Source organism: Muntiacus reevesi, chromosome 5 (assembly GCF_963930625.1).
Source record: "Muntiacus reevesi chromosome 5, mMunRee1.1, whole genome shotgun sequence".
Lineage (NCBI taxonomy): Eukaryota > Metazoa > Chordata > Mammalia > Artiodactyla > Cervidae > Muntiacus > Muntiacus reevesi.
In genome coordinates, this window is record NC_089253.1 from 46703017 (window position 1) to 46729858 (window position 26842).

Sequence of the window (26842 nt, forward strand, 5' to 3'; positions counted from 1 at the left end):
CAGGCCTCCCTGTCCTTCACCAACTCCCAGAGCTTGCTCAAACCCATGTCCATTGAGTCGGTGATGCCATCCAACCATCTCACCCTCTGTCGTCCCCTTCTCCTCCTGCTTTCAATCTTTCCCAGCATCAGGGTGTTTTCAAATGAGTCAGCTCTTCGCATCAGGTGGCCAAAGTACTGGCGCTTCAGCATCAGTCCTTCCAATGAATATTCAGGGTTGATTTTGATTCCTTATGGAATCAGCCTACATGGGGTTCCTACGTGGCATCAACTGTGACCCACTCTTGAGTTTAGCTGGCTGTTGTGCTGTTTTGGGTTTCCTAACTCCACTGGTGCACAGGCTGGCCCACACCATCCCCCGCCAGGCCTGCCTGACTTTCCTAACAGCACCCTGCTTACAAGCCGAAGTGGGCACCTGCCCTAAGCCGCTCACCCAGGTGGACGCTGTCTGCAACCATACATGGCGTGGGTAACCTGGCCAGACGCTTTCTGGGAGAAAACTCCCCAGCCACTTTCCAAAAAACATTTTCTTGTTATTCCTGAAATTTTCAAACAAACAGAATGAGAACATCATGCAGGGGACACCCATGTGCCGATCAAACACTGTCCCTCCATTCTCCTCTCCTTCCAACGTGTTCAGAGTGCATGGCACCCACTTTTGCGAATTTTCAAATTTACCTCGTACCTACTGAGATGTTCTACCTCTTACTAGTACAACTTTAATATCTTCTCCCAAACAGGCAACCAGCTCACAAAGTTTCTCACATTTGTTCAGTCGCTCACTCGTGTCCAACTCTGCGACCCCATGGGCTGCAGCAAGCCAGGCCTCCCTGTCCATCACCAATGACCAGAGCTGACTCAAACTCCTGTCCATCAAGTCAGTGATGCCATCCAACCATCTCATTCTCTGTTGTCCACTTCTCCTCCTGCCTTCAATCTTTCCCAGCATCAGGGTCTTTTCCAATGAGTCAGTTCTTCGCATCAAGTGGCCAAAGTATTGGAGTTTCAGCTTCAGCATCAGTCCTCCCAATGAACATTCAGGACTGATTTCCTTTAGGATGAACTGGTTGGATGTCCTTGCAGTCCAAGGGACTCTCAAGAGTCTTCTCCAACACCACAGTTCAAAAGCTGGAAGAACTGCACAAGTCACTGTCAAATTTAAAACCTTATCTAAATATATTACAAAAGAGCCTTCTCATGCCTCATTTAAAATGATATACTTGCTGTTCTTCCTTGACTGGAGTTATGAAAGCTGTGTCATTTTTTTATTCCTCAAAGAACCAAGAATCGGATCCTAAATAGGATTGTCAATCTAATTTTTTAGCTTCTTAATATATTATTTTCTTTTAATTTTAATTTAAAATTAAATTGAAAAATTAAAAGATGCTTGCTCCTTGGAAGAAAAGCTATGACCAACCTAGACAGCATATTAAAAATCAGAGACATTACTTTGCCAACAAAGGTCCGTCTGGTCAAGGCTATGGTTTTTCCAGTGGTCATGTATGGACGTGAGAGTTGGACTGTGAAGAAAACTGAGCACCGAAGAATTGATGCCTTTGAACTGTGGTGTTGGAGAGGACTCTTGAGAGTCCCTTGGACAGCAAGGAGATCCAACCAGTCCATCCTAAAGATCAGTCCTGGGTGTTCATTGGAAGGACTGATGCTGAAGCTGAAACTCCAATCCTTTGGCCACCTGATGCCAAGAGCTGACTCATTGGAAAAGACCCTGCACAAGTCACTGTCAAATCCTCCCAATGCTGGGAGGGATTGGGGGCAGGAGGAGAAGGGGATGACAGAGGATGAGATGGCTGGACGGCATCACTGATGCAATGGACATGAGTTTGAGTGAGTTCCAGGAGTTGGTGATGGACAGGGAGGCCTGGCGTGCTGCAGTCCATGGGGTTGCAAAGAATCAAACATGACTGAGTGACTGAACTGAAATGATATTATTTTCTATTCTTATCTCTTAAAAAATTTATTGACTTATTTTTGGCTGCACTGAGTCTTCGTTGCTGTGTGGGCCTTCCGTCGTCGCAGGGCGCGGGCTCCAGGGTGCGGGCTCAGTTGCAGCTCACGGCCTCAGGTGATCCGCGGCATATGGACTCTTCCCAGACCAGGGATCAACTCCTGTTCCCTGCATTGGCAGGTGGATTCCTAACCACTGGACCCCCAGAGAAGTCCTATTCTTATTGCTTATTACTTCATTTCTGCTTTTCTCATATAGAAGTTTTAAATTTACATGCTTAGGTCATGTATTTGTTCTCTTTTTAAGAATGATCGTACCTGTAGCTATGACTTTGCCTCAGAGTACAGATATGCATACATCCCTCTAACTTTATTATCTTATGCAGTAAAAGTGCTGCTCCTGTTTTCATTTCTAAGGAGATTTTCTAAAAACCTGTTAATAATTAAACTTGTAGTTGGCATTACATTTATATTGCAATCAAGGAATTCCGGTATAGCTTGCTGATTTTAGATTGTACTGAGACTTTTTCAGTCCAGCATAAAGTCAACTCTGTGACCATGCTAGGAATACTGTAAAAGACACATCTTTTCCTCATAGGGGGCAAAGTTTGGCATATCTATCAATTTAACTACATTAACAACTCAAAAGATTTTTCATTTTCTTGATCAAAGAGTGAATGAGGTTATTTCTCTTTGCATTGTAAACAAGTCTTGTCTTAAGACCCTTTATGAACAGCTTAAGCACCGACTGTATCTTTAGTAATTCAACATTACCCTCTTTGCCCTGATTCTTTTTGCTTTTATTATTTTTTATTTGTTTGACTGCATTGGGCCTTAGTTGCAGCGCATGGACCCTCCGGTTGCGGCGCGCGGGCTCAGGAGCACGTGGACGTTGTTGGTGCTCAGCATGTGGGATCTCACTTCCCCAGGCGGGGACAGCACCCAGGCCCCCGCGTTGCAGGGCGGCTTCTTACCACTGGGCCTGATTCTTTGCCCGAGATTAAGGCTGCGACCTCTGTTTCCTCCTGGTGCACGAGCTTGAAAATCTTCAGCCATTCTTTGATTTTGATGGTGCTGTACCTGACCTTGTGATTTTTCTAGACAACATATGCGTTGTTTAGTCAGTTCTAAGACAGAAGCTCCTAGTAAGGGGGCTCTCGCCACTGTCCACATGCATGGAAAAGTCTGGCCTGCCAGGGTGGAGACAGAGGCAGCCTAAGGTGGGGCGGAGTGCAGAGCTGAGAGGTGGACTGGTTGCCGGTTTGTCGACTGGAGGGCAGAGGTAGGTGTGTGCAGTGAGGCTGAGACGGAGCCCCCAGGAGCACCCGCCCAGCTGGGAGGAGAGGGGAGGAAGGATATGGCCCTGCGGGTGACGGATCTGAAGTCTGGTGGCAAACGGAGAGGATGGACACGGAAGGCAAGGCTGGGGCCGGGGCTCAGCAGTGGGGGCTGCTGCCCATCTCAGCGTGGGGGGGGACGGGAGACCCACGCAGCCCTCCCGCCCTCCTTCAGGAGGGTGCTTCTCCCCAGGGCCCCACTCTGGGGCACACCCCATCCCTGATGCGCCCGGGGCCTGCCATCACTGCGGCGCCTTTTCATGACAGGTAGGAAATGAGGGGCTGAGACCCCACTGCCACTGCAAACGGCGGCACAAGAGCAGGGTTCCACCCGACAGAAGCGGGTGCTCCCGGGGAGGGAGGGGCTTGGTCCCAGGAGGGCCTGGGCGCCCCGTGTGATGGGTGGGGGGAGGGGGAGCAGCAAGGACTGAGCGTGAGGGGTGTGGGGCGGGAGGACAGGAGCCGATGTGGGCGGACACCGCCATCCGCCGTGGACGGCCCCCAGAGCGTGCTGCTGCAGGCGGGGCCCCCACCCCCACCCTGGGCAGCTCCGGCCAGCGGTCACATGACCCGGTCACCCCACTCCTGGGTGCAGAGGACAAAGAAACAGGTGTTCAAACAAACACTGTGCACACACGCTCATAGCAGCGCTGCCCACAAAGGCCCGGAGGTGGGAACAACCAAGTATCCATCAAAGGGTGAGTGAGCCAACAAGACGCGGTCCGTCCACACCGTGGGATGTTACCCAGCGGGTACAGCGACGGCATTCGAAGCTAGCCCACGACACAGGCAAAGCCTGAGAGGCCTCAGTAAGTGACGTCAGTGTAAAGGGCCACTCATGTGTGACTCCATTTATACCAAACACCCACAGTGCGCAACGCCACGCAGACAGAAGGCAGAGCCTGGCTGCCTGGGGCTGGAGGAGGGGTGGGAATCACTGGTGAGGCCTTTCCTATCTGGTGACGGAAAGTTCAGGAATCAGACAGAGCTGACGGTCATATAGCACTGTGAATGTACTGGACACCGCAGAACTGTTCACCCTCAGCTGGTTAAAACGGGAGACTTTAGGTATGTGATTTCCGTCTCATATTAAGTTCACGCACATACACACACACACACACACTCACACACAGAGGCCTCTCTGAAGTCAGGCATCTGGATTCCCATGTGGCTTGCTTCTCACCTTGCTGGGCATCTTATGCCTCAGTTTCCATAAACGAGGCTGATTCAGGTCAAGTGCCTGACGGGCCGCTGGCACATGTCCGGGACCCACCCTGTAAGGCTGACCACCACCGTCACGAACCAGAACAATCCATCCTGACTCCAAGCGCCCCCACGCCAGCGCCCCCTTCCTGACATTTAACCTGAACCCCACCCACTGCATGGGGCGCCCACAAAGGCCTGAAAACCAGGAGGCCTGGCCGCGTTAAGAGGACCTCCAGCTCAGGTGGAACACCCTGACGCCAGGCCTCGGTGAGGGCAGCCCCAGGGCCACGGCGAGTGGGCAGCATCGTGAACGTTTCTGAGACCCCGGCCCAGCTGGGACCCCACAGACAGGACCGCTGGGCGAACAGGGAGCCTCAGGCAGCCCCGACCACCCGCCGGCCGCTTTGGAGCCTGTCCACTGGCTGCTGCAGCCCCGCGTACTCAGCTGTAGACTGGTGGGCTGCCCTTGGCCCTCCCGCCCCAGCTCGCGGAGGCACCGGCAGGCTCTGGGCTGTGGCAGAGAAAAGCCCTCGGCCCGCAGAGCAACGCCAGGTCACTGACGCCTGCTCATCCCGTCCACACGTCCTGACCATAGGCCCCGCCCCAGGCGCTGTCTCTGGTGGGGACACAATGACAGACCTGGATAGACACCGCCCCCACCCAGCACAACCCCCTCCCCACCGCCAACCCCCGCCGACGGCCGGCAACCCTCCTCACCCTGCGTCTCCAAGACCAGCTTTCCTGGCGGGACCCACAGCCCCCCCACAGCCCCCAGGGCAGAGTCCCCACTGAGTCCCTGATGCCCGCCCGCAACCCCCAAGCTAACCACGCCCCGGCCACGTCCCTCATTGGCGGGTTTATCGTTGGACAGATGCAGAGCCGCAGGCAGAGGTCAGATAACACAGAGCCCCTCTGCTGTCCGGGGCCAGCCCCTCTTCAGAGCGGCAGAGCCTTCCGGGGGTCTGATCCCACGGGGAGTCCAGGCTGGGGTGGGGTCTCCAGGGCCAAAGTGGGAGGTGGGGCCCAAGGTGGGTGGTACCCTGTGCCCCGCTCTGCCTGGAAGGTGCCGCCCACCTGGGGGCCAAGACTCAGGCGGAGGGGGCAGGCTCCTTCCCCGAGTGACGTTTATCCCCACCTGCCACCAAGGGCCCCCTCTCCCTGCCCATCTGGGACCTGGGAGTTGGGGGCCCCTGAGGTCCAGAGCTGGGAGTCCCCCACAGAGGCTCCAGGAAGGTCGAGGTGTTCTCCCAAGGTCCCTGCAGACAGCACAGAACCTGGCCACGCTCACAGGGCGGCTGTGTCCACTCCTCAGTCAAGGGGGCAGGGATGGCCCCCTGCACCCCAGACAGGAGAGGGGCAAGTTCAAGTGCAGACAGGAACCGCGTCAGCAAGTAGCGCCCCACCCGCTGGCCGCCCACCCATGCGCTCAGATCAGTGGGGACTCAGAGCTCTCAGCATGACCCCCTCCACTGCTCTGCCGGACCCCAGGCCCTGGCTCTCACCCCACCGAGGGCAGGGCCCCCACCCTGAGATGCACAGGCCGGCCTCGGGGGCACGCCACGCTTCCTGCATCACCCCAGCACAGGCTCCCATATATGTGCACACACCCACACACATCACACGCCCCCACATACCCACACGCGTGTAAACACACAACTACATGCACACCTGCATACACACACAGGCGTCCACACACACACACACACACAAGGCTGAGATGCTGCCACACTCAGAACCACATCGGGGAATGGGGGTCGCTGGGCCTCCCCCGTCCAGGACTCGTGTGGAGTGAGATGGGGGCTGTGGAATCCGCCTTTGGGCTCCAGCAGGTGGACAGGTGTGAGCCAAGCTTCCCCACTGTCAGAGGCCTAGAATCAGGGATCAGTGCCAAGGACACTTGGGCGGGGGGCACACGGTGGGGAGCAGAGGGGGGCCCTCCACACGCAGCTCAGAGGGCAGTGAGCCCGCATGCAGGAGGGAGCCTCCGTCACAGCTCCAGTCTGACGCAGAAACGGACTCAAACAGACCCAACCGAAACCCAACACCAGCAGCTACACAACATCCCCCTGAGAGTCCCTGGGCTGCAAGGAGATCAAACCAGTCCATCCTACAGGAAACCAACCCAGAACATTCACTGGAAGGACTGATGCTGAAGCTGAAGCTCCAATACCTTGGCCACCGGATGGGAAGAGCTGACTCATTAGAAAAGACCCTGATGCTGGGTAAGGTTGAAGACGGGAGGAGAAGGGGACGACAGAGGATGAGATGGTTGGATGGCATCACTGACTCGATGGACATAAATCTGAGCAAATTCCGGGAGACGGTGATGGACAGAGGAGCCTGACATGCTGTGTCCTTGGGGTCGCAAAGAGTCAGACACAACTCAACAACAACAACACAGCTTCTAGAAGAAAACAGAAAACCTTTGGGCCTCAGGTCAGGCAGAGGTTTCTTAGACAAAGCGCTGGAACCCCAGTCCACAGAAGGACAGACAGGGGCGTCCTCCACCAGCATCAAAGGCTTTTCCTCTTTGGCTGACACCACAAACCAGGGACAACCTGCACAGAACACACAGGTGAAAAAGGACTCGTGTCTAGAATATCACAAAGAGCCCTGAAGTCACCAGTAAGAAAACAAACAACACACCCTTCCCAACCTTTCAAACACCAGCTTCACTTGTACCTGCCCAAATCTGGAAACAGCCCAGAGGTCTGCCGCCAGGCGAGTGGGGGCCCAAGCGGCCCCACTGTGAATGGCTGCTTCCCTGCTGTGAGCGGTGGGCAGCGCCCGGGGTGAAGCCCTGGGGGTGCTAAGCGAGGCGGAGTGCTCCGTGCAGGACCCCCCACTCAGAAAACCCCAGAAAGCACAGACCGACCCGCCGGGACCGGAAGCAGACGGTGGGGGCCGGGGGGCAGGGGGCAGTGCGAGAGGGAGGTCTCCCAAGGGACACAGTGACACTTTGGGGGGTCGACGGATGTGCCCGCCAAGCTGACGGTGGTTTCGTGAGATCTTCATATGTCAAGCCTGGTCAAACTGCGTGCTGGGCTGGCTGAAGAGTTCAAGAGCAACAGCAAACCTGAACTTTTGGGGCCAACCCAGTACCTAAAGCCGCTGATTGGAGATCAGTTGTATCTCACTAAGCTGTTCTGAGAGCTTCCCAGGTGGCGTCCGTGGTAAAGAATCCGCCTGCCAACGCAGGAGACACAGGAGACCTGGGTTTGATTCCTGGGTCAGGAAGATCCCTGGAGGAGAGAGCTTGGTGACCCACTCCAGTCTTCTTGCCTGGAGAATCCCACGGACTGAGGAGCCTAGCGGGCTACAGTCCATGGGGTCGCAGAGTCGGACATGACTGCAGTGACCACACGCACGCAAAGCTGTTCTAAAAAAGTGTTCTGAGAAGGGACCCACGGCAGGCACACTGGTAACAGGCCTGGCAGAAGCAGGCCTGCCCTGGGCCCCAAGATCGCCCCCCCGGGCCCCTGCACCCCGATGTCATCTTAACGGCCTCTGCAAGGCCACTTCCTGACACGGTGTCCGCCCTTCCCCAGAGCTCCTCAGCTGACCCTCTGGCCACACCACGTGCCCTGCAGGAGGCTGGCCAGGCCAGGGGACAGCGCCCCACCCTCCCCACCCCTCCAAGAATGAGGGGACAGGACACAGTCAGCACCCACCTCCCATCGGAACCGAGGGCATCCACAGCCCAGCCTCAGCCCAGGAGCCGCTCGGGGGTGGGGTGTAAGCCCAACGGCCACAGCCCTGCCCGGCTGGCACAGCCTGGCCCCTCTCACCTCCTGCCCCCTCTGGGAGCTCCTCCCTCTGGCCCCTACCCCGGGGTCGCCTGCAGCACACATGGGCCCCCACTGCCTGGAAGACCCCGGCCACACCAGCTGGCTGTGCCCAGGACTGCCAGCCGGGAGGCCCTGGGAAGGTGTGGGGCAGGCCCGCGGGGTGCCCCCCGGGCAGTGGACAGACAGGACGGGGCAAGCAGAGGCCTGGGGCTGCCACCCCCAACCTGCCGTGACCTGGAGCCCCGCCGGGGCCCTGGGAAGTGGCTCAGAAGGCGCAGGTGGGCCACGGCATCCAGACTGCTCAGGAGCAAAGGTCGCGGCGGAGCAGAAGGGACAGGAGAGCGGGCCAGCCCCCCGGGCGAGTGGCTGGCGGGGGCAAGGGGCATGGCCCCAGCTAAGCTGGACCCCAGGTCACACGGAACTGCAGGCCCAGGGCACCGAGGGGGAGGGGCGGCCCAGCGCCCAGGCTCAGGGCTCACGCGGGGCACCCGACGGGCGGGGGGTGCCTGAAGCCTGAGTCCTAGCCAAGGCTGGGCTCACTCGTGGGCCTCAGACCCCACCCCAACGGGCCCATGACCATGGCGTCATCGCAGCACGTCCCCAGGCCTGGCTCGGAGGTACGTCCCTGGGCTGGACACCACGCTGAGACCACACCGCTGTGGCTGGCTGTCCCCATGGGGTGATGACCCCTGGGCGGCCCCATCTCTTCCCAGTTCTGCTCTCATCACCACCGAGGGCCTCTCTGGGGTCTGCTCCCCCATTAGAAGGCAATGACCCCTGGAGCCATGGGACAGGCCCACTGGCTCAGCAGACTATGGACGGGTCCCCCCTTTAAGGAGACCATCGCCCTCTCCCCACGACGGCGCCCCTGCACCTGGCGAGGCCGCCCATAGCGCCCACCTGCCCACTGCGGTCCAGGCCCGCGGGGTGCTGACCTCTCAACCCTCCGCAAGCAGGGGCCCTAACCCGCAGCCTGCCCTCCACAACACCGGGCGATGCCTTCACCGGCACAACTCGGGGGCGGACGCTACTGGTGTCTGGTGGGGGCCGAGGCCAGGGGTGCTGCTGCCCCTGTGGAGCACAGAAGGCCCCCCCCCACTGCCCCAGGAATGATCCAGATTAAAAAGCCAGGAGTGCTGGGGCAGGCAGGGGCGCCTGCGTTATAAGCCGAAAGCTCTCGCGATCTCCGGTGCAGATAAGACAGCTGAGGCCTCGCATGAAGCCACCATCACGCCAGACACGTCCAGGACCAGGGCACAGAGCCTGCCCGCCCCATATCACCCTGCAGATGGGAGCGCTTTCTCTCCATGCCCGCCTGGCAGCGCCCACCCTCATGACACCAGCCAGCATTCCTGCAGCCGGGCTACCATGGGCAGGGCCAGCCAGCCGTGAGCTCTGCACAGGGCCTTCTGGCCCCCAGGATCATGTTCCCCAGGGCAAGGCTGACACCAGAGGCCAAGCCCTGAGGCGGGGCAGGCATCTGCGATGCCACCCCGACTCCCACTCTGGGACACGCCCAGGGGCCGGGAACACTGCCAGCCCCTCACCCCTCTGAGGACAGCACCTCCCAGACCCTCACTCTGCAAGGCCCTACCCTGCTCCTGCAAAGTGGGAGACGCATCAGGGATGGTGCAGACCCAGAGGCGCCTGGAGAGGAAGCCCAGGGTCTGCTCCGCTGACACCCACCTGTCCAGGCCAGAGCTCAGCCAACGTGGCCCCTGCTCCTACCCGCTCCCCCAGCTACAGGGCGGTCACTGTCCAGCCTCGTCAGCAACACGTCCTGAGCAGAGGCTTCCCCCGAGTCCCCTGGTCGAGGCCTCGGCCCAGGACCAGGGGGCACAGTGCCCTTGTGCCCAGCCCCCAGCCTGGGAGGCCATGCCAAGGCGGTCACCCAGCTCCCCGAGGAAGGGCGGGTCGTGTTACCAGCCGGGCAGGTGCCGCCAGGAACCACCCAGATCCAGAACCAGAGGGGAGGCTCAGCTCCCACCAGGCCTGCCAAGCCGAGGATGACCTTCCCGCTGCTGGGGCCACTGTGGGCAGGCGAGCAGACGGGCCAGGCCGTCCTTGGGAGCTGCCCAGGCTCGGGGCCGACCACACACGCCCGTCCCCGGAAGCAAGCGTCAGACTGCAGGACCACCCGGGGCCACCCCCTCAAAGCCCCACCCCAGATGCTCCTGGCCGGGGCCCCCAGTGCGGCGTGATGCTGGGAGGGGCAGAGCACCAAGCCCACGGCCCTGGTGGGCCGGGCCCGGGACCTGCAGCCTCAACTCAGGCCCGGACATGGGAACACCCAGGAGGCAGGGCACCTGCTCCAACCATCAGCAGGCAGAGCGGCCCCGCCTGGCCCCTGCAACACCCAGCAGGCCCGCAGGCTGCTGAGCCCGCCGCCAGGGCACAAGCCCCAGGCCGAGCCGGCCCAGAGCAAGAGGCCAGCAGCCACTCAGGGAGCAAGGACCATCCCGGGCGGGGGTCAACGCAGCCCTGCCACCCTCCCAGATGGGACCTGGGCGCGAGTCTGTCCCCTCGCGGCCTCCACCCACTTAATAGGCTGTGGGGCCATCAGCTGCCCCCACCCTGGTGGGCGTGAGCCCCTCCAGCTCAGACCCCAAGAGGAGTCAGAGGTCTCGGGCCACCTGGCCGGGCAGAGGGCAGCCGGCCGCCGGCCCAGGGAGCCGCCCCAAGGACCACGGCTGCAGGGAGGGCCCCGGCCTCCCTCCTGGATAGGCAGCCAGGCTACCAGGCTGGGCACTGGGGTCAGTGTCGTGGCAGCTAAGAAAGAAATCAGACTTCTCTGATAAAGAACAAAAGCAAGGAAACAATGAACAGCCTGGAGAAGGACCATACACAGGCCTGAAAGAGTGAAGCTGTCTGGTGAATCTTTAGCTGTTACTACGAACAAACACTCGCAGCCAGACTTGGTCTTCACAGCGCTAATTGCTCTCAGACCCCACAGGCCCTGGGAGCCTGCTGACTGGGTCCTGGGCTGCCCTTCCTGCCCCAGGACTAAGACCTCTGGGGGGCTCCCTCCCCCATCAGCCGGCTCCTTTTGCGTCTGGGCAGGACCACCCCAGACCTGGGCCGAGAGGGACCCGACGGGGCAGTGCTATCATGACCCTGAGGGAGGCTGGGGTCCCCTGAACAGCAGGCCCATTCCCTGCAGTCCCCGCCCCCATCTCCCCAAGAGCAGGGCCTGGGGCCCAGGCCTCTCCCGGCCAAACCCAGAGGCAGTGTCCGGATGCCGCGGGCACAGACACCTCACTGCCCTCCCAACCCCACCCCATGCTCAATGCCCTCGGGACGCCCGGCCACTGGCAGGGCGAGGGGCCCCAGGACCCTCCTAGGGTCTGCGGGCTGCTGATGTTCATAAAAACGACCCTTTACGGTGAGTTTTGAAACAACTAGTATTTTCAAAGTGGAAAATTCAGAGAAGCAAAAGTTTAAAAACTGCAACCCAGAACCCACATCCGGGGGCAACCACCAGGAACCCCTCAGTGTCCACTTCTGGACCATCCCCTTTCGCTCGACCGTGCGTTTTCGGCCCTGTGACCCCAGGACCCGCCGTCTGCAGCCGGTGGGCGCTTGCCACCTTCCGCGGTCACAGCCGGCCCAGGCCACACGCGCCCCCCGGCGCCCTGCCTCACGCAGACACAGCCCTTCAGCCGGGTTCCCTGGCAGCAAACCAAGCCCCACGCCCAACAAGGAGCCCCCGGGGGCCGGTTCCACCCTTCCCTTCCCTGTGATGGGTTTGCTGAGCACTTTCTGGGGAGCTGGCCCCAGGGGCATGGACCCTGGAGTGGTCAGTGCAGCCAGGAGCCTGGCCAGACGTTTCTGGCATGACCCCCTCCCAAGAAGCATCCTGGGGTCTCAGGAAGCAGGGAGGCCACTGCTTAGCACCTCGAGTCCTCCAAACCAGGGTCAGACCTCGGCCCTGTGGTCTCCGAGCTCCCTGAATGAGCGCCGAGTCACCCCGGGGGGCCACGGGGAGCCCTCCGCAGGTGACCGCCGCACCCCACCCCCACCGGAGGAGGCCCGCGGACACCCGGGGCGGCGTGACTTGGCGGTGGCGGGCGGCCCGCCAGAGACCGTGATAAGAGCACAGTGGGGGGGCCTGTCCTGGGGATGAGGCCAGCGAGGCCCGCAGAGCCCCCAGCCCCGCCCGTCCCCCTCGTGGCAAGGGCGGCCAGAACATTCCAGAGCTGCCTGGGAAGTGCCCGGGAGAGCGGTGCCCGCACCCCCGCCGAGCTGCCCGCGGGAACTTGGGCCTCGATCCAGGGGACCAGGCGGGGGAGGGCAGAGAGCAGCCTCCAGCCCCAGGGGTTTCTCACCCACCTCCTGTTTCATCCTCAGCCTGGGGATGGGGGGGCGGGTGGAGGGCCGACCTCTCCAGGGACACAGGGGTCACCTGGCGGCCCCCGGGCGTACACAGGTTAGGGACAGGCCAGGAGCAGAGCCATGGGGTGTGGCTCCCCACCACGATCAGGCATGCTGGGGCCTCCTGGGGTCCGCCCCACTCCCCTCACTCCCCACTCAGCAACCCAAGGGTCTCAAACATGCCGGGACCCTCACCCAGGCCCCACACAGCTGCTGGGCTCGCTCGACTGAAACTGGAACTCTGCCCTCCCATTCCCCCAGGCCCCTCGCCCCTGCCAGGCCTCCCCGAGCGGTCTGATTCTTTGTGGGGTCACCCTTCCCTTCCGCACCCCAGGGCACATGGGAGGTGGGCGGGAAGCACCCACAGGTGGCCATGCACAGTGCTGGTGGGGTCTCCTGGGGACGCAGGGGGCGCTGTGAGGGCTGCCACCCCAGCCGGGGCCGACACTGCATGAGGCTCCCATGGCACCTGAGGCAGCACGTTCCAGAAACGGAGCCCCTCGCTGGAGCCCGCAGGGCAGCCGGGTGAGACAGTCAGAGGGAGGCGGCGAGTCCAGACTCAGTGGCACAGAGGCAGCACGGGCACCGGCCCCACCAGCCAGCAGGCTCACGTCCACATCACCCACCACGGCGGGCAGCCCTGGGGACAGCGTGCAGATACACCCACAGGTCCACGGATCCAGAATCTAGGCCACAGAGGGCTCCCGTGACTTCCCAAAGTGACGTCCACAAGGACAGCCCTCCCGAAGACAGGCCTGGGGATCCCGGCAGGACAAGACTGGTCTCCCCCCACCAAGGACTTTCTGCAACTTTTCTAGGTCGTGGGCTTCAGCTAGGTTGTCCCAGGACAGCCGATCCATCCCAACCACCCTGGGGATGAGTCTGGCCAAAGTCACACTGCCTGTAGACCCTCTCAGGACTGCAGGTGACAGTACACCCGGTGGGTGCTGGGACCTTGTGAAGTCATCCACCCCCACGTCCACCCATCCACCTGTCCATCCGTCATTCCACCTGTCTGTCCACCCATCCACACATACTTCCATTCATCCATCCACCATTCCACCTGTCCATCCAGCATCCATTGCTACATCTGTCTCCCCACCCATCCACCCCCACATCCATCCATCCATCTGTCCATCCATCCCTGCATCTGTTTGTCCACCCATCCACATCCATGCATCCACCTGTCCATCCATCCATCCGCCTGTCCATTATCATCCAACTCTATAACTGTCTGTCTACCCATCCACACCCACATCCATCCATCCATCTGTCCATCCATCCACCTATCCATCTACCATCCATCCCTACATCTGTCTGTCCACCTGTCTACCCTCATATCCATCCATCTGTCCATCCATCATTCCACCTGTCCATTACCATTCATCTCTATATCCATCTGTCCACCCATCTACCCCCATGTCCATCCACCCACCTGTCCGTCCACCACCCATCCACAAGGGGCACTTATTCCACGCTGTGCCCTGTGTTGGCCCGGGGGTCCCAGACCCTGCCCTTATTCCGTGGCAACTACAGGCCTCAAACTCCTGAGACTCAGGAAGCACCAGGGGGCACGGGGCTCCCTCCCACAGCAGGGCTGCATCCCCAGGAAGGGGAGCAGGGCCTCAGCCCACCAGCGGACAAGACTGGTGTGAAGGCTCCCTGTGCTCGGATGACAAGGACCCCAAACAAGAAGCCAGGAGCCCCGTGCCTGGGAGCAAGGGCGCCTCCGAGAGATGGACCTCCCCCAGCCACAGAGGCAGGGTCTCCTGTCTCCTCCGGCCCCCGTCTTACGGCCGAGGGGCATCGATGAGTCAGGGCGCTGGGCCTGACCAGGCCCACTGCTCCACAGCCACTGTGCCCCGACTGACCCCACCTGGGAAGAGAAGGAAGCGCTCGGACTGTGTGGGTGAGACAGCGGGACGGCAGGGCTCTGGGCCGGGGACGTGGGGCCCGATGGCGCGCGCTGCGAGAACACGGATGCGGTCCGGGACGGAAGCGCCGCGTGAGGCCCAGTCCATGGGGGGTACCCTGGACTTGTTGCGGTGTAGCCAACAGGCACGTCCTCGAGTTGACTCCAGATCCCGAGACGCGGCCCCCGGGGCCCTGACAGCACGCCTGACCTCCCTCGGGGGCGATGTTCCGGGCTCACCTCGTGTGTCCCCTGCCCCAGCCCTGCACGCGGACGTTTCCCCGCGACCCCTGCTGTCCCTCCAGGGAAAGGGAACCCGGGTTGCAAGCCGGGGGCCAGGGATGCCCAGAGCTATGGGTCGGTCTTTCTGTTTAGCCCTTTCAAGTAAACTAAGAAGCGTTTTGTTGTTCTTGTTTTTACTTGGAGGATAATTGCTTTACAATGTTGCATTGCTTTCTGCCATACACCAGCATGAATCAGCCATAAGTATATGTATGCCCCTCTGGAAGTCCTCATTTCATGCACTGTTGAAGCCTGGCTGGAAGGATTTTGAGCATTACCTCGCTAGCGTGTGAAATGAGCGCAACTGTACAGGAGTGTGAACATTCTTTGGCATTGCCCTTCTTTGGGACTGGAATGAAAACTGACCTTTTCCAGTCCTGTGGCCACTGTTGAGTTTTCCAAGTTTGTGGGCATATTGAGCGCAGCACTTTCACAGCGTCATCTTTTAGGATTTGCCCACCTGATGAAAAGAGCCGACTCACTGGCAAAGACCCTGATGCTGGGAAAGATTGAAGGCGGGAGGAGAAAGGGGGCGACAGAGGATGAGATGGTTGGATGGCATCATAGACTCAATGGACATGACTTTGAGCAAACTCCAGGAGATAGTGGAGGACAGGGAAGCCTGGCGCGCTGTGGTCCACGGGGTTGCAAAGAGTCAGACACAACTGAGCGACTAACAGCACCATCTGTCAGCTCTTTCCTGTGCTCACCGTCCCAGCTCTCACGGACACCAGCAGAATTCCTCAGCAGCCTCAGCCCACGCTTCCCATGCCAGGCACTTAGAATCGCAAAACAAATACCATCCCGACCGTGACACCATCACAACCGCACATGTGCACACACTCAGCTCTGCTCCTCCTGAGCAGACAGCCCACTGGCAGCAGGTCATCTGAAATAAGACCTTTTCTGGAATCATTCCACCCCCTCCCTCAGTGAAGATTAGGGTCACTTAGGTTTTGAGGGACTTCTTTTTCTAGTTAAGATTTATTCAGGGATTTGGGAGATCAGGGGTTGCTTTTATATTTAAAATTATGGGAACTATTTACGAGGTTCCAAAGTCAAGCCTATAAAACCATCAAACTGTTCTTAGAAACATTTAGGTTCTGTCATGTCCCCCCTACCAGTAATCCTTCCACTACTTTTGCTTCTTAATATAAAATTGCAGGTGGATTCTTACCAGCTGAGCCACAAGGGAAGCTCAATATAAAGTATATATCAGTGCCCCCTTTATTAGAGGAGCAGCAGCTTGTTATATTTTTATCCTCTGTCTGTGTGGGTTTTTTTTTTCATGTAAAAATATTTCCTAACCGGACTACCCTGGTAGTCCAGTGGTGGAGAATCCACCTGCCAATGCTGGGGAGGTGGGTTCGATCCCTGGTCAGGGAACTAAGATCCCGCATGGCGCACAGTGTGACCAAAAAATAAAAGTTTCCTTGAAAGAAAAAATCAAACTTATAAAACAATTTCCTGGTAGCCACTCCGTTAAAGCACGTGGAGACCGCACTGTCCTTCTGTCACACCTGCGCAATCCTCTGCAGGCCGTGAACACAACCTGCCTCCTGCGGGCGGGCGTTCGCGTTCCCCACCTTCTGCTATTGCAAAGAATGCTTCAACAATCAGCCTTGGGCTTCTCCGGTGGCTCAGTGGTAAAGAATCTGCCTGCCAACGCAGGAGACATGAGTTTGATTCCTAGGCCGGGAAGATTTCATATGTCGCAGAGCAACTAAGCCCGTGCACCACAAGTATTGAGTCTGTGCTCTAGAGGCCCAGAGGCCGCAACTGCTGAAGCCCGGGCTCCCTGGGGTCCACGCTCCCCAGCAAGAGACACCGCCGACCACAGCTACAGAGTAGCCCCTACTCCCCACAACTAGGGAAAAGCCTGTGCAACAGCAGTGAAGACCAGCGCAGCCAAAAATCCAGGTTCCAAAAGATTTTAAATCCAATCAGCCCTGTGCATGTGTACTTTGCTTTTGGGGGTGGCGGGGAGCAGGGGGCAGCATCTTCAAGACAGGTCCCCAGAAGCAGGCCTTCTAGGCCTGGGGGTACGGGCAGGCATGCTTGTGCCAGACGCTACCAAATGCCAAATGCCGTGCTCAGCATGGAGTCTGCCGTCATGCAGGCCCTCCGGCGGCAGGGGTGCCCTTCCCCACAGCCTCGGCTGCCACCAGCTGCAGGCGGCGTCCGCGTTTCCACTAGCCCGGGGGGGGGGTACCCCACGAAACCCCAACTGTGCGTCTCTGACCTTCTCGGACGTCTAAGGAACTGCCCCGGCGGCTGCTTTGCCCATGAACTCTCTCCACTCACATCTCTTGCTCATCTTCCTTGGGGCCACCGGGCTTCTCCTTCTCTGTTTTAGAAAGGCTCTCTGTCTTAGAGACACTAACCCTGTGGATGTACCGCATCCTTGGTCCTCCACCAGCCTCTTTCCATCTCACGAGCTGGTGGTGCGCAACAGCGCCATTTCCCTCCCACACAAACGTTTCCTTAATGCGCCGGCTTTGAGCCCCAGAGAAGCCTCCCCACCCTCACCCTCGGGCTGCAGAGGGTCCCCTGAGTCTCCTCCTGGTACTCGAGGGGTCCTCCGACCACTTGGGCGCCATCCCAGGGTGCAGCGAGAGAAGCCAGTCCACCCTCACCTGCTCCTTTCAGTGAGACACCTACTAAAGACCCCATTGGTTGGAGATGCTGCCTACGCTTTGGCTAAATTTTCATATGCAACTGGGTCCACACGTGGATTCTTTTTACTGTTTTATTGCTTGTCCACATGCCAGTACCACACTGTTTTTACTACCCGAGCTTTGTTTTATAACATTGTGAGCCTCCCAGCCAAGAACGTGGATGTGACTTCTGAGAGAGACCAGCTGGGGATGTCTTGGAGCAGAAATCCAGGCCACGTGGCCCGTCGAGATGACATATCCCAGGCACGTGGTCGCAGGGTGCTCAGGCACCTCGTGGAGCTCCCCTGGGTGCCCCGAGAACCCTCAACTTCTCCCCGTGAGGGGCGGGGCACCTCTGGGTCAGGGGCCTGTCCCTCCGGTCAGGCTCCTCCTGCAGGCCCCTCCCAGCAGGGTCGGCCGGGCGGTTGAGGAGGAACCCCTGGTCCAGAGCCGGGGGCGGCGTGTGGTGAAGTGGGGGTCCTGGCATGGCTGGGCATCTCCATATGGAGAAGTGTTCCAAGGCGGGAGGGACTCAGGGGCAGGGCGGGGACTCTGGTTCCGCTTTCTGACTTCCTCTAGATCTCTGCACAGGGCTTGGCAGCAAATTCGGCAAGAGGATATGGAAGGACCGTCCCAGGGCACGCTTTCCAGAAGGAGAAGAGAAGGGCGCCCACCCCCGAGAGACACAGAGGGGAGGCCCACAGCCGCTGGTGAACGCCAGGCGGGCGGGGGGGGCCTGGAGCGTGCCCGGGACAAGAGGCAGGCGTGAGGCCAGCGCTACGGGAGGTCAGAAGGGGGTGGCCATCAGGCACTTCCTGGACACGGCCGGGGGGCCTCTGCAGAGCGGGGGTAAGAGCCTGCACACACCAGGCATGACACGGGGAGCCTCAGTGTCGGAAGAGATCCAGGCAGAAGTGGGGCAGCTTTCTGGGGCAGCCAGGCCAAGCAGCCAGGCCTCAGTGTCCCCATCATGAGTCACGGAGCAGGAAAGTTGTGCAGAGACCACGCCCGAGACCCAGAGGCCCGGAGTGGGCAGGCGGGCCCGGGGTCGGCCGCCGCAGCCCCACGAGGTGGGCACAGCGTCTGCAGGTCAGGGGGCTGCTGGGAGAGCCCCCCGATGGGCAGAGCGCCTGGGACCACGGCTGGGTCTCCCTGTGCCCGGAGCCCACCACAGATGCCGACAGGCTGACTCCCTGGGCCAGGCGTCCCTCCCCGGGCGGGGATCACACGCCCACAGCGGCTCCGGCCCCTCCTTGGGACACACTCTGTTTGCAGGCCTTTCACCCGGGCAGCAAGGATCCGCTCCTGCCCGGCAAGGGCGGCTGTGAGGATGGAGGCGTTCCAGGAGAAAGGGCTCCAGAAGGACCCCGCCACGAACACGCGGAGGCCTGCAGGACTCTCCCGCAGCCCCAGAGGGTCCCGGGGCGCCTGCCCGTCACTCTCTGAGCTCACCCGCCTCCCCAGCTCAGGAATGTCGCTGGATAAAAATACCCACAGCCAGTGTCACCGGGCCCGCCCGCCTGTGGGGCTCAGGGCTGCCGGGCAGCGGCCTGACTGCCACGGCCGGGCCGCAGGGCTCCTGGGCTTCCCGGACTGGACGCCACATGACCCTGCCCCCAGCACCTACCCTTGCTGGGCGCGGGCTGTGGGTCGAGACGGCTTCCCCAGCGGCCCTGCACACCAACTCGGACCCTTGAACGCCCAGGGGCACAGAACGGCACACACTAATGCCCCACCAGCCCCGGAGCGGCTGACCCACTGGGGGCCCTGGGCACCACGAACAGGGCGGCCGTGCAAGGCGGCATGGTTCTGTCTGGGGCGACGTGGGGAGGCTTCCTGGAGGGAGAAACCTCCGAGCTGAGCCTCAGCCTGTGGTTCTGGGCAGCAGGGCTTTAGGGCAGAGACCGAAAACAGCCCATCACAGGCCTCCACCCACAGGGCGGCAGCCCCCGGAGTGGAGATCCAGGGCCCAGTCATACTGGCACATCCGGGGAGGCCCAGCCTGTGCTTCGGAGGCAGCTTCCTTTTCTTTCTTCCCCCAACAAACGGTGGCACCCACCTCTCACAGGCCCACGCCGCCCCAGGGCAGCATTACGACCCCCGCCCAGGGCCTGCCCAGATCCTGGGTAGGACGAGTTGCGGGCTTTGGAGTGGGGCAGCCTTGGGCACACCAGCTGTGGGGCCACAGGCCTGTCTCCTCCCCTCTGAGGGCCTAGGATTTGCACAGGGCACAGGCCCATCCCTCTCCACCCTCCTCCAGGGCCCGGGGGAGAGCCAGGCTGCCCTCTGACCCAGCACCCTCACCCCAGCCAGCGCCCACGGGGCTCAGAGAAGGGGCCCATGGGCACCTGGACCAGGCAGCAGAAGGCAAACCATGGCGGGGCCAAGTGTCATCACACGATCAGAAGGAAAAATGGCCCCTGGGGCCCAGGCCACCTGGAGTCACAGCGATCATTCCACCTGCAGCAGAGCTGGGCCCCACCCCTTGCCTACTGCACCCCTACCTTCCATGAGATCTGGGGCGGTCACAGCACCCAGGGGGCCATGGAAGGGAGACCCCTGGCCCTCTCTGCCCTCGGGACAGAGTGCAGCCCCCTGACCTGCCTGGGAACCCCAGGCTACCTCCACGCTCTGCCCTTTGCTCCAAGGCACCTCCCCGGGGAGAAAGCTGGTCCTGCCAGGCCCCCCTATCCAGGCCCAGAGCCTCAACGCCTGAGATGAAAGGGCGGGTGACAGAGCTGGTCCTCGCTCTCCCAGCAGTGGAGCCCAGGCACCCGCACACACGCGCGTCCGCAGCATCTCCCAGCATGACCACACCGCTCGTCGCCCCGGCTCCCCTGGGCCGAGCCCCTTCTCCCCACATGCTGGCATCTGTGGACACCATCTCCACGTGACAGAGGCCACGTGTGACACTGTGCCGGCCGGCCGTCTCACCGGGGGCGGGAGCCACGAGAGAGGCCACACAACCTGAAAGTCGACCCAGGACGTGGTTTGAGAGGAGCTTCCCTGAGTCCCTGGACCAGACCAGGAGGTGGGGGTGCTCAGCCCGGGGTCCCCCGTCAGGAGCACCTCCCCACTTGGCGCCCGGCACCTGGAGCCGGTGAGAAACCAGGGCTCCTGACCACAGACACCCCTGACTTCTAGCAGCGTCCCCAGGGCCTGCTGGTCCGCCGAGCCCCCTTCACACTGAAAAGTCAGCCTGAGAACAGGCTTCTGCAGGAGGAGGACTGCAAGCTGCCGTACCTCCAGAAGCCAGGGCGTGGGAGTCGGCCACCCCAGGTGGAGCCCGGACCCCGGGCGGGGCGGGGGGTGCAGTGCTTCCCGCTCCTGCGTCCGTCTCCTCCGGGTCAAACCCCACCCCAACTCTAGGACGCCAGTGCAGGCAGCTCCCCGGGCACAGTCGCTGAGTGCTAACGTGCCCCTCCCGCCCCTCCAGCCCCGGGCACCCCCACGGGCGCAGGCGGGGGCCACAGGCACCAACCCCCAGGCAGCTGACGGTTCAGCGCCAGGCACGGGCAGATATTCCCTCCCACCTGAGCAGTCCTGCCCAAAGGTGCCAGCACACACCAAGCCCGCCGCAGAGGAGGGGGTGGGGGCTCGGGTGGCCAGGAACCTCAGGGTGGCCCAGCCGTGGGGCAGTGTGGGGCAGGAAGCCTGGGCCCGCCGGGGGCCAAGCTCCCGGCCAGCCCGTGTCCTGCGCCAGGCCACCCCCGAGCCCCAGACCCTCGGCGTGCGCTGGGTTCACCTTCCAGGTCAGGGGCTCCCACCTCCCGGACGGTCTCCCCCCCCCCCACCATGTCTCTGGGCGCTCAAGGTCTCCTAGGAGCCCTCCTCCTCTGCTGGTAGCCTTGGTGACGGGGACACAGGGGGCTCCTCAACTAACGCCAGGCCAGGACAAGGCGCTGGACAGGCAGAGGGCAGTGGGTCCAGAAACACCTGGGTCTGGGGTGGCGGTGCAGGGTCTCCAGACAGCGAGGGGGAGACCAGGGAAGCAGGTCTGGAGAAAGTGACGTGGGGAGAAGCAGAAGGAACCCCCAGCTTCACAGGGTGTTGGGGGCCGAGGAACAGTTAGCAGTAAGTAGTCAGTGTGAGTCCCTCACTCATGTCCAGCTCTGCGTGACCCCATGGGCTCTAGCCCACCAGGCCCCTCCGTCCATGGGATCCTCCAGGCAAGAATGCTGGAGTGGGTTTCCTTTCCCTTCTCCAGGGGATCTCCCCGACCCAGGGATCGAACCCAGGTATCCTGCACTGCGGGCAGACTCTCTACCCTCTGAGTCACCAGGGCAGCCTCTGGGCGTCCTAAAGGGCCCGGTGGGGAGACCAGGGAGCCCGCCCACCTCTGCTGGCTCCCCTTCCAGGCCTGCGAGACCCTGACTCGAGCCTGGGGTGAGAGGGGTACCTGGGGGGGGGCTGGGGGGGGGAATACAGCTCAGGAACTAGCCTCCACTTTCAGAAGGGCGGGCAGGCTCTGCCCAGCAAACAGCCAGGCCAGCTGCCAGCGCCATCAATGATTAACGCCCGCTGTGAAGGTGCCGCCCAAACCGCCGGGAAGTGGTTGGGAACCTGGGAAGGGCAGGGATGGGACGGGATGCACTCCCGAGGCCCCCCACCAAGCCCCCCCAAGCCTCCCCCCAGTGTCCAAGCTTCTCCCACCAGCAGGGACGCAGGTGGAGGGGACTCGGGGAAACTGAGGCAGGGGGTTTCTCCCCGGCTGGCGATGGGTGCAGCCGGGAGGAGGCAGGTGTCTGCCTGTGTCACCCTGCAGCTCCCAAGAGGTGGGGCTGGGGGGAAGGGGTGTCAGGGAGGGAGAAGGCGAGAGGAGCGGTCCCAGGGGCTCCTTGCTTGGCAGGAGGGACAAGGAACCTGGGGGCACCCTCCACCCAGCCTTCCACGGTTCGGGGCCAGGGGCCCAGGCCAGTTGGGAGGCTGGATATGGGACCCCTGGGCCCGCCTCCAGTGCAGGCGTCCCCCCCAACCAGACAGCCCCCCCAAGGCCCGTGAGCAGAGAGGCCACGGCACCCGCCATGCCCCGAGCTAGAGCAGGCGCCACCCCACAGTGAAGAGCCTCAGAGCAGGACTGGGGGCAGCAGGCGGGAAGGCCAGGCGGGCAGGGGCAGTGCCCGGGCGGCAGCCTCCTGCCCTCTGACCCCAGCAGACGGGGCAGGCCAGGCGCGCACAGGAAGGGCTGCTCTCCTCTTGGCCGGAGCAGGGGTTCCCCGACCAGGAGAGGGACAGGATATCCTGGCCTCCTTCCCCAGCTGTGTCTGCGACAGCGTGCCCAGCCCCGCGGGGCAGCGGACAGCAGCTCTCACACCCACGCAGGCCCCGGCCCTTCAAGGCCAGGCTCATCCTTCCTGGGCCGGAAACCCAGCTCGGCCTGGGTCGTAACAACCATCCTACCCTTTCAGTCGGCCTCACCAAGGACAGAGCTCTCTCTCTGCTCCTGTCTCGGACCCTGCCAGAGCCGCAGCGGGTACCGTCCACCTCTCTTCTCGGGGCTGCGACCAGCCTCTGGCCACTCAGCCCAGGCTGCCCCTGCCGCCCCAGCTTGAAGCCAGGTGCCCTCAAGAGACTGGCCAATCTCCTAGAGACGAGAGGACACCTTCCCGGGCCCCAGGGAAGCCACGTCGCCTGCCCGGCCAGGGTCGACCTGCAGCCCCACCCTGAGTGGGGGGCTGCACACCCTGCTTGGGGGGCTGCACTTGCCTCTTACAGACAGGGACGTGGGTGGGAAAAGACTGGTCCAAGGTCACCAGGCCACTCGCAGAGCCGCGCCTCCCCGGCTCCTCTTCCCCACAGGGGGAAGCCGCTGGGCCACTGTCCACAGAGGCCGCCACGGTCCCCAGAAGCCACCCCGGCCCTACAGCTCCTGGGGAGGCTGGGCAAGGCAGACCGTGCTGAGCAAACTTCCGAGAGCTAAACAATCGGAATCAGGAAGAAAACACAAGTGTAAGCAGTGACTTCCTCTGGGGTGCGGCGGGCCTTCTTCCTCCAGCAGGCACCGCGGCTGCCAGGGAGCCAGGGCGAGGCAAGCGCCCCGGGCCTGCAACCCCGGGATGCGAACCGGTGGCCTGTCTGCAGGCCCCTCACTCAGCAGCCCTCGGGGGGTGTGGAGGCACTGCTGACCCCCGAAGCGGTGCTCTGCCTGGTCCTCCCATGTGTGCCCGGTGCTGGCACGCAGGGTCCCAGGCCAGAGTGGCGGCTGGGCAGGGTCTGCATCGGGACTGGTTGTGGGCTCCCCGTCGGTGAGCACCTCGGGGAGCCTGGGGCCCTGCAGGTGACGGCCGTGCATGGCAGCTCCCACGAGCCTGTTGTTGGCGGGGTGCTCACATAGCCAGCACCAGACGGGGCGGGGGCCCCCGGGGTCGGTGCACACGCACATCCCCCAAACCCCAAGACAAGCCTCTGCTGCTGCAGCCAAGGGCAAGGCCGCCCTCTCCGCAGACAGCCATGGCCACCGCGAGGCCCCCTCAGCCCCCTTGGGAGGCGGGAAAGTGGGGTCGGGAGGACCGCGGCCACTCTGCGCCTCTGAGGACTCTGTCTCCAGGTCTGGCCCTGCTGCTCTGGAAGGGCCACCCCACCCGCCCCCGTAGTACCACCCCACCCGCCCCCGTAGTACCACCAAGCTCGGAGGGGAGAAAGTGAGGGACACAGGCTGTGCCCCCCACCTCGCCGCGCCCGCCAAGACTCTCTGCTCCCCGGGGCCAGTGACAGCCCTGGACACCCTGCAGCCAGCGGTCTCCCAGTCCCAGGCCAGCCAAGGTGGGAGGGCCGAGCACCTGCCTCGACCGACGGGAGGTCGGGGGAGGCCCCTCTGGGCACCCCCAGAGCAGCCCGTGGATGCCAAGCCCAGGCTCACAGGCCGGAACCACATGGAGAGGCCACTGACCAGGCGGTTGGGCCAGGCGGGAGCAGGACCAGGTGCCGCCAATAGGGCCCGGCTCTGGCCTGGCGCATGACTTCCTCCGATCCACCAGCGACCAGCAGAGTCAGGGCCCCCCTCTCTCCTCTCGCCCCAGCCTTGACCCCTCCAGGCCCCTCTGCCTCAACCCAGATTTCTAGGAGCCGGGTCAGGTTCACGTGGGGCCGTGGGCACCCCCTCGGCCATGCTGACGCCTCAGCCACAGCATAAGGCCAGCCACTGTCTGCGAAAGCCCTGCTCTGCTGGCCCGGGAGACCCCCTCCCCTCTTGGGGGGCACCGGGACCCTGTCTTCTCTTGCTTGTCAGCCCCCCAGAGTCCTCTCCCCTGCTTACCTGCTCTCAGAACAATTAACACCTGGGCCAGCCCTGCGGGGCCCAGCAGACCAGCCCTGGCCACGGGCACTGCTCCCAGCTGGTTCCCGCACCCACACATGCCCGGGCAGTGCCAGCGGGGAGCTCCCCACCCGCGGGGGCTCAGACCCACAAGGCCCTGAACTTCACCTGACAGGCTCCCGCTGTTTCTGTCTTCCCATTAACCCTTCCCTTCCCTCCCGGCGGGTCGGCGCCGCAGCTCTGGCTAAGCCCCTCTGGCAGCAGGTGGCACCGGGACTTCGCTGCCCGCGCGCCCTCCCCGGTCCCGCGGAAAGCCCTTCCCGGTGCCGGCCGGCGGCGATACTCACACGGCGAAGTGGTAGACGAAGCACTTCCAGCCGGTGGGGCGCTCGAGGAAGTTGTAGACGCGGCCCTGGATGTGAGTGCGGGCGAGCAGCGGGCGGCGCGCGCTGTAGATGGAGACGCGCGGGTCCAGGCTCACGGGCGGCCGCGGGCCAAGGTCGGCGGCGGCGGGGGGCGAGGCGGGCACGGCGGGGGACGTGGGGCCCGGGGCGCCAGGCGGGGCGATGGGCGCGTAGAGCGCGCTGCCTGCCGGATTGCCCTCGGCCAGCTCCAGCGAGAAGGGGCACTTCTTCGCCAGGCCCGCGCTGCCCCGCCGGGCTCCCGGCAGGCGGCCGCCGCCCCAGCGCTTCCTCTCGGCCCTGGGAGGGGAGGTGGCCGCGGCCATGGCCAGGCAGGGCCCGTGGTGGGCGGCAGGAGCTGCAGCGAAGGCGACCGCGCGGGCGCAGTGCGGGGGACCGCTGCTGCCAGCCCCGCCGGGGCCGCTGTCCGCCGGCCGGGGCGTGGGGGGCGGGGCCGGCTGCCCGGGGCCGGTCCGGGGGTTGGCGAGCCCCGCCCCAGGCCGGACGCCCCGCCCCTCGCCAACCTGCGCGCACAGGGCACCCCAGCCCTCCGGGCCGGCCCCGCCCGTCTGCGCCCACCTGCTCGGCCCGCCCTCTCCACCTGCTCGGTCCACCGGATCCCGCGCTCCTCGCCTCTCCGCCCCGCCTGCGCCCACGTGCTCGCTCACCAAGCCCACCTGCGCGGCCTGCGCGAAGCCCCCACATAACGCAGCAAGGGAGGCTCGGGGGTCCGCAGGGTGCAGGGACCGCGAACTGCTTGCGCAGGACGGGGTGGGGCGCGGACACCCTCTTCTCCAGCTCTGAGTCCGTCCACAGAGGGTAGGGGGGAGGAGGAGCGTGCCGGGGGATGGGGCAGGGCCCCGTGAACTATCCGAGACCCCCTGGGTGCCCCAGCGCACTGCAGGCAGAGAACGCGGTCCGGTCGGTGCCCACAGGGCCAGTGAACTCTGGAGGCCAGATGGGAGCGTCCGGGCCCTCGTGGGTCGGCATCCGGGCCGCTGGGGGATGTGTGCGCTGGAGGACGCGGGAGTTCCTGCAGGCGCCGCTGCCCAGGGCTTCCTGGGCAGGTCAGGGGAAAGGCCTCGGCGAAGGACTTTCGGGTCCTCCTCGCCCTCTGGGCAGGGCTGCTGTGGTGCTGTCTCCCCTGAGTGGCAGTGATGTCCAGGTGGATCAGAAGGAGTGCACGAGTCCCCCTACCCAGCGCTGGCATTTGAATCCCTGCATGTTGACTGGCCTCAGGGTGGAGAAAGGATGTCAAGCAGAAAAAACTGGCCTCTCTTAGGACATTGCCCCAGGAAGAGGAGTAATGCCCACCGCATCAGGGACCCGTAACCTGGGAGACACTTCCCAGGTCTTGACTGAGCACCCTGGGCTGCTTTATTTCGTGTACTCCCATCAGAAAGTCAGTTCTATGGAAGACTGTTACTACTGTGAAGATTTGAGCAGGAAAAAAAAGAGGGAGAGGTAGATGAAACAGAGTGATGGGAGTTCTCAGGTGAGAATATTTGATAAACTTCCCAGGTGGCTCAGTGGTAAAGAACCCGCCTGCAATGCAGGAGACACGGGAGATGTGGTTCGATCCCTGGGTCAGAAAGACCCCCTGGAGAAGGGAATGGCAACTCCAGCATTTTTGCCTGGGAAATCCCATGGACAGAGGAGCCTGGTGGGC

The 26842-nt window shown here is 62.4% G+C and overlaps 1 protein-coding gene across 1 annotated transcript in view; it reads right to left on the reverse strand.

Moving 5' to 3' along the window:
• The window catches only part of KCNQ1 (potassium voltage-gated channel subfamily Q member 1), a 362001-nt gene extending 336384 nt beyond the window's left edge, over nucleotides 1-25617 (reverse strand). The window contains exon 1 of the mRNA XM_065938008.1: nucleotides 25120-25617. Coding sequence (XP_065794080.1) covers nucleotides 25120-25499 — 380 coding nt within the window. The 5' untranslated portion in view covers nucleotides 25500-25617. The remainder of the gene's footprint in view (nucleotides 1-25119) is intronic.
• Between the last annotated feature and the right edge of the window lie 1225 nt (nucleotides 25618-26842).